This window comes from Sphaeramia orbicularis, chromosome 20, assembly GCF_902148855.1.
Source record: "Sphaeramia orbicularis chromosome 20, fSphaOr1.1, whole genome shotgun sequence".
Taxonomy (NCBI): Eukaryota; Metazoa; Chordata; class Actinopteri; order Kurtiformes; family Apogonidae; genus Sphaeramia; species Sphaeramia orbicularis.
In genome coordinates, this window is record NC_043976.1 from 18,098,808 (window position 1) to 18,111,090 (window position 12,283).

At 38.1% G+C, this 12,283-nt stretch overlaps 1 protein-coding gene across 1 annotated transcript; it reads right to left on the reverse strand.

Annotated features, from left to right (window-relative positions):
- Window positions 1–2,415: 2,415 nt before the first annotated feature.
- On the reverse strand, window positions 2,416–12,264 carry pdss1 (prenyl (decaprenyl) diphosphate synthase, subunit 1). The gene is made up of 11 exons (XM_030122858.1): window positions 12,066–12,264; window positions 10,675–10,739; window positions 10,039–10,171; window positions 9,579–9,706; window positions 9,229–9,370; window positions 8,372–8,483; window positions 5,503–5,612; window positions 5,318–5,398; window positions 5,062–5,175; window positions 4,824–4,904; window positions 2,416–2,556 (listed from the first exon to the last, which is right to left on the reverse strand). The coding sequence occupies exons 1-11, from the start codon at window positions 12,219–12,221 to the stop codon at window positions 2,416–2,418; spliced, it is 1,263 nt and encodes a 420-aa protein (XP_029978718.1). The 5' UTR covers window positions 12,222–12,264.
- Window positions 12,265–12,283: the final 19 nt, after the last annotated feature.

Below are 12,283 nucleotides of genomic sequence, written 5' to 3' on the forward strand. Positions count from 1 at the left end.
TGCATAATTATGTTTAGAAAATCATTTTGGACCGTGTTCAGTGATGCATGACTCAGTTGTTGAAGCAAAACAGTAATATGAAGCATCTCCAAAATGGATCCCTTTTATCCTGATAATGTCTGTAATACTAATTATGAAACTCTTTTGTATTAATAGCGACATGATTTACTCAACTGGAAAGGTGTTCCATTAAAGCAACAAATATTTATGATCATAATTAAAAACATTTGTAAATAAGACATGTTTAGGTGATCAGTTGGGATGTTCCAGTCACTTCTGCATGGAATGGATCATTTTTAAACCTTCTTAGTTGTCCTTCAAATTGAACATCTTGCCCTCATTGGAGATTCTACGGCTTCATGTATTTAATGTATAAATATAGTGTTTTTAACATATTTCAAGCAATAGAATCTACAAGGTGGGCAAGAATGTTATTTTAGATTCTAAAAGTCAAAGCTAATGATTTTGCTGTATTTTCCAACATGATATTCAAATGAGTTCAGGTCAAAGGTCATGTTTGGTCATTCTATGTAGCTGAATATGTATTAAAGGCTCTATTTAAGTATTATATGCATGAATGATATAGAAGTTGATAAAATTGCATAAGAGCTTTGATGTGATTCTTAGGAAATATTGTTGGTGCAAGGTGATGGCAAATGGGGGTGAGTTCAGCTGTTTCAGGTTTAGATAGATGGAGAAGATCAATATATGGTATCTTAAGATGGATCCTTCATGGAATCAAAAATTCAGCTATTTCTGAATAAATATGAAAGTGGGCCAGGTAGGGACAGAAAGGAGACAAACCCTTTAGGATTATAAGACAGGATTTTGAGAAAATCATGTAAAAAAAGAAATATTACCTGTTATTATCTAAGCAACTCCCCCATGTATGTAGTAAACATATACGGTACATTCAGTAGAAATAAATAAATACTGATATTAATGCGTAACTTCAAATTTAAAATCGTCTTGGCTACAGAGGATTAAAAAATCGATATATTTTGAGAGGAAAAAAGTCACTTATACAAGAATGAAGGTGTCATCTTTTGAGAAAAAATATCGCAAGAACCAAGTAGTAATACATCAATAAAAGTCATGATTTGAGGAAATGACTATCAACATTTTTAAGATGCTATTCCTATTTTTTAGTGAAACACCGTGTGACACTAAATTTAAGGTACTATGTCATTATTTTCAACAGCATCTTATTAGTCAGAGAGACTAAATACCAACTCCTTTAAATGACAGGATCCTTCTTCACTCCCAGTGTTTGAAATGGGCTTCCAAAGTCTTCAATGACATGTTCTGAGCTCAAGGACTGAACCGACCGCTCTGATCATGTGATCTCCCATGGTGCATAGGTGTACATAATTTACAATCAGCCAATCAAAGAGGTTTCACTCAGGTCTTTAGAATCACCCTAATAACTTCCTGGTTATTCCTGACAGGCCTCAAACACACACGTGATCACCTCTTAATAACTGATTAAAGGTCCATCATTACCTGCGTTGTCACCATTTCAGCGAATCTGCAGCTTCCATGTTTTGCTTATTTTACCGAGATCATCCCTGATGAAGTGTTCTGGCTCAGTTTCATGGTAGAAATATTGAGAATTCTATCTTTATTCTATCTTTCTGCCCTTCATTTGTATATATAATGTGTTGATTCAAAATTTAATGTACAGTCTTTTTATAATAAACAATTCTATGTACAACCTGCATTCGTGGTCACTCGCAAACGCAAAAAAATGAAGAGTCATGTTAAAAAAAAAGAGAATTGTTTTATTGTTGTGAGCACAGTCATAGTGGATGTTAAGGCCTTTGTTGTTACAGGACACTTTGTAGAAGTAGCCTCGGAACATTTCATGAGACATGTTTGGCCTTGGAGGTGTGGACGGATCCTTAGAGACATAATACAGATCCAAAAAAAACACACCAATGACAATGATGCACTTCATTTGCATTTGGAATAATAATAATAATAATAATAATATTTCTGTAGCCCCTCCACAGCTCGTGTGAGGCCATGGAGGCGGCTGCAGTTACAGTACGAGAAGCAGTGAACGTTTGGGATGCAGTCCTCAGTGCCTTTTATAATATTTAGTTAATATTCAGTTCAGGAAACTGGGAGGATTTGCACTAAAAACTGCATCATTTGTAAGCGATCTTTGTATAGTCTTAAACAACAGATATGAGTTCAGACAGAACCCTGAAGCGGTTCTGATCTCACGCTCGGACCAATTCCTTTGCAGCCAACCCCTTTCGTGAATTGGCACTAAAGCCCGCCACAGGGGTCCGTCCGAACAAACTCCCATTGCTCGTGTTCGTCCAGCCCTGACGCTGGCGGGCGGGTGGGTGGGTGGGGAGGTCATCTGCGGACCGGTAGCTGCCTGAGGTGAAGCCCGGCCGTGGAGGTTCACTTGTCCCTAGTGAGCACCATCTCAGTGAGGCGGATGAGGGCGTCCCTCTCGGCCGACGGCCTCAGCATGCTGAGCTGCCTGATGGCCTCTTGGCAGTAGCGCTGGGCCAGGTAGGTGGTCTGCTGCACGCCGTCGCTCTGGGGACAGAGGATGAAGGCTTTTACACAGGGCGTCACCTGCAGGTACATGAACCTGTACATTCTCATTTCAGATCCAGTGGTACTTTGACTTACGAGTTCACTTCATTGTGTAACTTTTCCCCATTGAAATGAACTAAAATGCCATTAATCTTTTCCAGCCCCTTAAGATGAAATACACTGATAATGTCCAGCATATCCAAAACTTATTACTAACCTATGGGTAACGTACTTTGAACCTACACTGAACAAAAATATAAATGCAACACTTGTTTTTGCTCCCATTTTTCATGAACTGAACTCAACAATCTAAAACTTTTTCTACGAACACAAAAGGCCTATTTCTCTCAAATACTGTTCATAAATTTGTCTAAATCTGTGTTGGTGAGCACTTCTCCTTTGTCCTTTGCTCAGATAATCCATCCACCTCACAGGTGTGACATATCAAGATGCTGATTAGACAGCATGATTATTGCACAGGTGTGACTTAGGCTGGCCACAATAAAAGGCCACTCTAAAATGTGCACTGTTACTGTATTGGGTGGTCCAGGGGGGTCAGAAAACCAGTCAGTATTTGGTGTGACCACCATTTTCCTCGCACAGTCTTCTTCATGAATTCTCTGAAACACCTTTGGAGATGGCTTATGGTAGAGAAATGAACATTCAACTCACAGGCAAAAGCTCTGGTGGAGATTCCTGAAGTCAGCATGACCATTGCATATTCCCTCAAAACTTGGAACATCTGTGGTATTGTACTGTGTGATAAAACTGCACATGTTAGAGTGGCCTTTTATTGTGGCCAGCCTAAGGCACACCTGTGCAATAATCCTGCTGTCTAATCAGCATCTTGATATGCCACACCTGTGAGGTGGATGGATTATCTCAGCAAAGGACAAAGAAGAAGTGTTCACTAACAAATTCAGACAGATTTGAGAGAAATAAACCTTGTGTGTACACAGAAAAAGTTTTGGATCTTTGAGTTCACCTCATGAAAAATGGGAGTAAAAACAAAAGTGTTGCATTTATATTTTTGTTCAGTGTATGTGTAACTTATATTCAACTTACACTACCAGTCAAAAGTCTGGACCACAGATGGCCAACAAGTGCTCAGCAGAGGTTCGTGCAGCCGCCTGGCAGTGGTAGCAGCAGTGCAGCCTTATGATATCATATGGCTGCAACAAACACGACGTGGAAGTGGATGGAGGGACGGTTGCGCAAACCTCCGCTTCCCACAATGCACGTCGCGACAAAATTCCGAAGATGCCCAAGTTACCTCCAGACTCTGTTTATAAACAAATGGTTTGTTTATGGTGGATGGCACTTCGAAATTGTTCACCGTGAGGGAAGAGATTCAGGTGAGTAACCACAGGAAGACTTACAGATTTGTGATACTTGGGCTAGGACTGGGGTTTTACAGATTTGATGATGGTGATGGATTGGTGATGAAAGCCTCCCGCAGCTTTAAACACCCCGGCCCTTCAGGATCAAATGTTGGACATCATGGTCCTGTTAAGTTTCTGTGCTGCACAGATTTGTACACACTTTTGCCTCCTTTGTCCTTCCCATCAACATGATGGACAATCAGGCTTTAGACCAGGGATGTCCAATCTTGGTCCTCGAGGGTCGGTATCCTGCATGTTTTAGATGTTTCCCTCTTCCAACACACCTGACGGTCGTTATGAGCCTTCTGCAGAGCTTGGTGATAGGCTTATCATTTGAATCAGTTGTGTTGGAAAAGGGACACATCTAAAACATGCTGGATACCGGCCTTCGAGGACCAGGACTGGACACCCCTGCTTTAGACTTTGCACCTTTTCACTTCTATCTGGAGAAGCACAGAGGGCCTTTTAATATGTATTTTGCTAAGGTTGACTGCACGAGGACTGAATGGGTAATCAGTAATAAAAGAAAAATGTGGCTATTTTGAAGAATCTAAAATATAAAACATACTTTGAGTTATGTCACACTTTTTTAAACTACATAATTCCATGCGTTTTCATTCATAGTTTTGATGCCTTCAGTGAGAATCTACAATATAAATAATCATGAAAATAACAAAAAAACAGGTCAGTCCAAACGTTTGACTGGTAGTGTATCTCCAGTGCATATTGACATATGTAGATGCATTTGACGTGTTCTGGACGGCCTCTTTTCACTTCTTCCAGATACATGGCAAAGCGTTTCAGCACCTCCCCTCTGGACAGCGACAGCAGGAGATAATACCTGTAATACCTAACATCACCGTCATCTTCAAATTTCAGTCATACCTGGAGAACGTACTGCCAGGCTCGATCAACATCTCCTTTAGAACTGAAACGCCTCATGATCATTGCATGGAGCTCAGGAAACTGGAAAAAAAACCAACACAAAGATTAAATATAGAACGACACAATGCTCACTCACAACTAAGAGGATATACTGCCGATATAGTTTGCATTTACAACTACTGCACCAGTGAATCCAACCTTAAATACACTAGAATACCACCTTAAAAGTCAGTCCCACCTGTTGACAAGCAAACAGAACTGGTCCAGTGGCCAAACCCAGTTTGAGGTCCGCAGCAGTCGGCTTCCCCATCTGACTGGCTCCTGATGTGAAGTCTAACACATCATCCACCAGCTAAAGGATACAAAAAAATATTAATATTGTTATTATCGTTAGTTCTATTCAGTTTCACATTGAACTGGATGAAAAACATCACATGCTGTAAAATCTGAACGTCCTTTTACTCAAACACCATAGATCGAAGATGAAAACGAACCTGAAATGCGATGCCAACGTTTTTTCCGTACTGGAAGGCAATTTCATGAACTTCAGGATCAGAATTCACCAGGATTGAAACCTTGAATAAAACAGGGGATAAACAGTCAACAAAAGATATTAACTGCACAAAACGAGGCTTTCCTCCACCTTTGTCGTATTTGTGTGGAGACAGAACGTACATACTGCTTTACAGCTGTTCGCTATGAGGCTCGCCGTCTTCTTGAAGGTTTTCTCGAGGTAGTGTTTGAATCTCTCGTTCTCGTTCTCCTTTGACCCCAGCTGCATGAACTCACCTGGAGAACAGTCAGAACGAAAGGAAACATTAAAACCTTCAACTCAACGCCATGTTTTAATCTGCTTCTGTTACTGAGTCCAGCATCCAATGTCCAAATATTTTAAAGTAGATTCTCATTTAAAACTGTTCAACACATAAAATAGAATTCAATCCTTCACAACCTTTGAGTAAATGAACCGACATGGACTTAATTATGACATGAAAATAAACAGGAGCCTTTTTCATTCCCTATTACTTTCATCTTCAAGTACTCTGAAAAACTGACGCTAATAAGCTGTTGTCTGTGAAGGAATGTAGTTATGTATTTATTTAGTATGTAAATGACACAATAATGCATTGTTCTTAGCCAAATAACTCAATATAAAGAGATTTTTAATTCTAAATGAGTGTTTCCTGGCAAAACAAAGGTTGAATTGAACCTGAACCTCCACAAACCTAAGAAAAGCCCTGAGTTCAACTCCATTTTTTATTATATGTCGTCAGTGTCCAAATCTTCCAAGTTTATTCTCTTATTCTGTCAATGTTATAGTGTTATTATAAACAGGGGAACAGGTCCAGCGCTATGTTCCCCCCATGAGGACAGTGTTTAACCCATACAGACCCAAACATCCACTGTCGGCCAAAACCATCTACTGATCCAAACTGTTTAATACCTGTTGGTCCACTAATCCTATCAATACATGTAAATAATTGGTGTGAAATGCAGTTTGTCATCTTTTCATGGTCATCAGATCTGACCCATTTGGACGTTCAGAGGCTCTGTAGTGAATGTAGAAACACCATCATCTTCTACAACATTGATTCACCAGTAAAACCCATGCAGCTGGATCAATGACAGTGGATGGAGACACTTGTTAATAGTTTAGTCATTAATAGCTTTGTTGAAAAAGTCACTTTTTCATCAGTTTTCTCTGTTTCTGATAAAATAACCTTCAACTATAATCTGAGCTTTTATGAAAATCTACATTACTAGGAAAATACTTGATTTACACTGAAAAAAAGCAAAATAAAGAAGATAATATTGTAATAAATGGTGATAAACCATTTAAGAAAGGTTAAATGGAGAGAAAAATTCATTTGGGAACTTGAACTCCTTGAAAACATGAATTTACAATCGATTTCTGCATCAGGATAAAAGGGAAGATCTTTTGACCTGTACTGATTTCACCAAAAGGTGAGAAGTTTGCATCCCTGAAAAATAAATCCCATGGCTTTACTTAAATACTTAGATGAATTCCCAACCTTTCATCTTTATATTTTTTTAAACATATTTGGATTCTTCCAAGGAACCAAATCATTCTGAACTTCACCAGGGTCTCAGATGAACAGATCAGTGATGCAAAAGAATGAACATAAAATAATCTAATACTGACGGACAGGACTGAGAACATTTTAATGGTGTAATTTGTCAACATGGATTCATTTTATAAAATTAAATGCTAAATACTAAATCGATTTTTGAGCCGTTAACAACTCAAATGTCATGAAACACATCAGTGTTGGTGATAATGTGGATAAAAAAAAATAAAAAAAAAAGTCAACATTTTATGGGGGTAAATGGCTCAACACACGCCGACCTGTCAGATTCTTCCAGACCTAATTTATTTTCAAGTCGAACTGAAGCAACTTTTTGATTCTGAACCATTGGACTCACATGAAGGCCCTGGTTTTGTCCCATGAACCCCTGTCATATAAATCTTTTGGCTGAGTGAATCTGAAGAAACGTATTAAAACTCCACTATGACACAATACAGGCTGAACAGGTGCACACTTTGTCATTAACGTTGGTAGGTTTAAGAATACTTCAGGCTTCAGCTCCTTGTGGGAAAAGACAATGATGGCAAGAATATATTATGAATATAGCAAACAAATAAATGGACACTGACTTTTTAGTTTGTAATGTGTATGTGTATTGTTTATTTGTACTTTCTTTTTTTTTTTTTTTCTTTTGTTGACAACACTTGTAATACTGCAGATGCCTTTGTTAGTGAGGCACAGGTCTACATACTTGCTATAATTGTATGTATACTTACAAGTGTGTGTACGTATATAAGAAAAAGTGTCAATACATATATTGTTTTAAAATAAATGGAGACTGACTTTTAGGCAGACCTTTGTCGGGTGGTAAATCCAGAACAAAAACACAAACCCTTTCACAGTCTCATATGGTTCTCCAGATGTAGCCTATGATTCTATGTGATACGGAGGTCCCTGAACTACTTGCGTCTCAGATCCAGACCTGGACTTTTAGACACCACGGTCTCTCAACCTCATTCTGATTTTGCAGAATGTTTTCAGAATGTTTTCAGAATCATGCAGTGGCTGGAATTTGACCAAACAGATGCGTTGTTTTTTTCACTCTATTATGACTCACCTCAGTCTGATGTCTCTGCTCATGAATCTATTTGCACTTAAATGTCATTTTGCACATTCTCATTCTGAATATTACGGCTTGTTTTGCACTTTATAATTTTATATTGGCACATCACAGTTATTATCCAGGCTCTTTAGCCACATCTTTTTTTTATACTTCTAATTTATTATGTATAGTGTTTGCTCTTGTGTTCTATTTTTTACTCTATCTAGCTATGGAAAACAAATCCACATATCCCATCATTTGTGTTCTATTTTACTCAATTAAACAGGTTCTGTTTCTGTTTTGGGAAAGGTGGCATTATGCAGTTTTACTTTATTTTGCAGCTTTTCCAGGCCTGTGATATTTTAGAATTAATGTCTATGCCATGTGCTGTTTTGTACCTCGTACTAAGTCCTCTATGACCTGGGACAGCACTTTGACCACTGTGTTGTTTCCAATCCGAGCCAAGGCCATGGAGGCGGCTGAGAGGATGAAGTCTCCAGCCAAGATAGCCTGAAAGAAAGACAAGTAAAAGATAACATTTCAAAAATACTCATAGAAAATGTTTAAGAGAACATAGTGTTAGCTTCATAGCATAATTGCCGAAGTCATACACTATATGGACAAAAGTACTGGGAATTCAGGTGTTTCTTTTCTAACAGGGGTCTGGGATACAAAACAATAATGAAAAATGTCATATTATAGTTTTATATTGTGTTAAATATTGTATTGATTATTAATATTAATGTTTATATCTCAAATCAGCATGAACAGGACATCTTACAGCTGTAGAAATGACGTGTCCCAATATTTGTGTCCATATAGTTTATAAACATCAATATTTCCTTAAAGTTTAATGGGAGATTTTTCTTCTTTAGTGAGATGTGAAGAAATTAGATGGTTCGTTGAGGTAGAAAATTATTATTTACAGTCAAAGCATGAAAAATATTTTTGAAATTTAGAGATAGAACATTTAAAATTAGTCATGGATTAAAAAAAACCCCAACAAAATCAATATTGAGGGAAATGAAGTAAAAACCATCTCTGAGGCATCTTGGAAGTAAAGATAAGAATTTAAACTAAACTAACCAATGCAATGATTTATCCCAATGTGTCCCCATACTTTTGTCCATATAGTGTATGACTTCTTATGCTATGAGGCTAACGATATGAGGGAAGACTTAAAACGACTGCAGATTTGGTCTAAAGCCATGTTTATATCATGTGAAACAACAGCAGCTGATGCCGTTCCACAGACCTTTCTTTCCCCCCACACTTCATTGATGGTTCTTTTTCCTCTCCGTTTATCTGACCCGTCTATGACATCATCATGCACCAGGCTGGCAGTGTGGATCATTTCGGAGATCATCGCGATGGCCCTTTGCCCTGGGAGCAAATCTCTGCACATAAAAAGAAAAAAAAAAAAAAACAAGTTACACGAAGTGAAAGAAAAACCATCCCTGGACCCTGGATTATGACTCAACATCACTGAATACATTTTCAGGGTGTGTCATGGTCTTTATTCTCTCTGTTACTCTGGGCTCAAATACAGATTTATAGTTGTGCTTTGGTCACAGAAAAAGCCTGATGTCTCCGTCCTCTTCTTACCCGGCTCTGTTGCTGTGGATGTTTAGTGCCCGAGCCATCAGGACCACGATCATTGGTCGGATTGCTTTGCCTTTGCCATCGAAGTAGTAGTCACATAGAGACTTCAGCTCTTTGGATACAAACAGCTCCTGCGAGGAAGATAAAGTCGAATTACATGCTTTTATTGTGTCACACTTAACAAAAGCTAGGTTATTAAAGATAACATTTAAAGCCTCGACTGCAGCTGTGTGGTCAAATCTCACTAAGCAAATACCTTTTATCAAAAGTCTAGTATCTACAAGTTTAAGTTTGATGTTAGTGTTAAATTCAGTTTTTTCAACTAGAGCAAATAAGCTTTATTGTACAAACACGACAACACTGTACATTAAGAGAAAATCAGATAAGTGATGCTGGAATAAAGAGAACATTTTAAATGCTGATATGCATGTCTAGCCACTTTAATATATTAAAATACACACACCTTTTTGATGTCGTCATATAAACTGGTTAAATCCCTCTGGGCTAATGTGAAAGGGTCCTTAGGCTTTGCGTCGCTGTGTATTTTTCTGCAGCAGCAGGACTGAGGCCTGGAATAAAGCAGCCTTGACTTGTGTCTGTGGGAAAACAGTGAAATAGTCAATCAGAACCTGAAGTGCCAAAAAGACAAAACTAGTTCTCTTAAATTTGGGCAATACATCTATAAATTAGATAATATAGAAAATATATTGTATAATTTTATATTTTATCATTGAAGATGAAAACTAATGTTATATTTGGCTTTTATGCACAATTTTGCATTGGTTTAAAATTAAATAAAACGCCAAATTAGTGTAATGAAAGACTTGACTAGAAGTTAGGATTGGGTAGTAATTACTTTAAAGTGGAATTATATTATGACATTATGGTCATACAATGTGACTGTCTGTCTGTATTGCAATAAAAAGAAAAAAAAAAAAAAGAGTTTTACAGGTGGAAAAAGATTAAATTGGAATGGAACTGATTACAGAGGGACTAAGGTCACTGCAATAAGAATCTGTGTTTTCCACTTGTCCACCCATACTCTCCAACCCTACTAAAAGGAAAAAACACAGCTTAGATGAATAACTTACTAACTCACCTGAAGAGAAATGAGGTACAGGTTAAAGTGTTTGGGATAGTCTGCGCTGATGACGAGGGCTGCACCTGAAAAACCAAAACACATAAGGGCAGGTAGTAGTGGAAATATTAAACATTTAAGTAAGAATTATAGTCTTGGTTCAGATTTAGTGAGGGGGTTACAGTGGGTAGGAGGGTACACATCCTGACAACAATTCTGATTAGAGAGGTGTGGACTTTTTTCATTTTTATATTATGTTTCCTAATATTCGCAGTTTTACAACCGAAAAAGATAAAATGGAGTTTAATGAACACGTTGTACATATATTAGATTTGTTAATAAACTGGACTTGAAATAATTAAAATGAATGAATGAATGAATGAATGAATGACCTGTTACGGTGTTCTTTTGTTGGCAGCTCCAAGACTAAGTCCAGATCCTTTTTGATCTCATTTTTATAATTTTATTGTTGACTTGATCTGATCACAAACAAAATATAACTTAGCTGAGGATCCACACCCTAAGTGGGGAAATGGACCCCGAATGGTACACATACTGACAACTATTCTGATTAGAGAGGTGTGGACTTTTTTCATTTTTATATTGTATTTCCTAATATTTGCAGTTTTACAACCGAAAAAAATAAAATGGAGTTTAATGAACAGGTTGTATATATAGCAGATTTGTTAATAAACTGGACTTGAAATAATTAAAATGAATGTATGAATGAATGACTGCCCTGTTAACGTGTTCTTTTGTTGGCAGCTCCAAGAATAAGTCCAGATCCTTTTTGATCTCATTTTTATAATTTTATTGTTGACTTGATCTGATCACAAACAAAATATAACTCAGCTGAGGATCCACACCCCAAGTGGGGAAATGGACCCCGAATGGTACACATACTGACAACAATTCTGATTAGAGAGGTGTGGACTTTTTTCATTTTTATATTATGTTTCCTAATATTTGCAGATTTACATCCGAAAAAAATAAAATGGAGTTTAATGAACAGGTTGTATATATAGCAGATTTGTTAATATACTGGACTTGAAATAAATAAATAAAATGAATGAATGAATGAATGAATGAATGACTGCCTTTACTGGACAGAGCTGAAGGAACAGCTGCTGAAGTGGCTTACATTAATAACCCTGTAAGTCAAGAACAGGTCTTGACCTTTCTACACGCACAGAAAGCCAACACCAGAGGCAACAAGTCACGACCCATCTGAGAAAAATCTGCCCAATGCACTCTTCTCTTGCAAAACATAAAATAGTAGTTGCAATGTCAGGAAATGTCCCATAACTGCCGTTCTCCGGCCGTTCCGTCCACAGCAGCCGGCTGACAGCTCGGTGCTGTGACCTTCCTGGATCTTACAAAACTCCCTGTCCTCCGCTTCTGTTTAAACTCACCTCGTTTCCCGGCCTGGAGCTCCGGGACGTCTGCCCCAAATGGGCCGCGGAGTAAGACACCGCCCTGCAGTTAAAATGCCACAGAGTTTCTATCAAACTCGGGCTCGTACAGTTTGTACTCCACCTCCGGCACACACTCCACCACGGCGTCGCCATGTTTCAGCCCAGCGCGCATTGCTGGGACAGGTTAGGTATTTCAGCGGAACCGGAAGAGAATC

Coding starts and splice junctions, on each gene's coding strand:
- pdss1 (XM_030122858.1), bottom strand. CDS start 12,221: ATGGCGACGCCGTGGTGGAGTGTGTGCCGGAGGTGGAGTACAAACTGT. Junction 8,484..9,228: donor AAGTGTGGGGGGAAAGAAAG/GTCTGTGGAACG, acceptor TCTTTCTTTCAG/GCTATCTTGGCTGGAGACTT. Junction 5,399..5,502: donor TAGCGAACAGCTGTAAAGCA/GTATGTACGTTC, acceptor GTTTTATTCAAG/GTTTCAATCCTGGTGAATTC.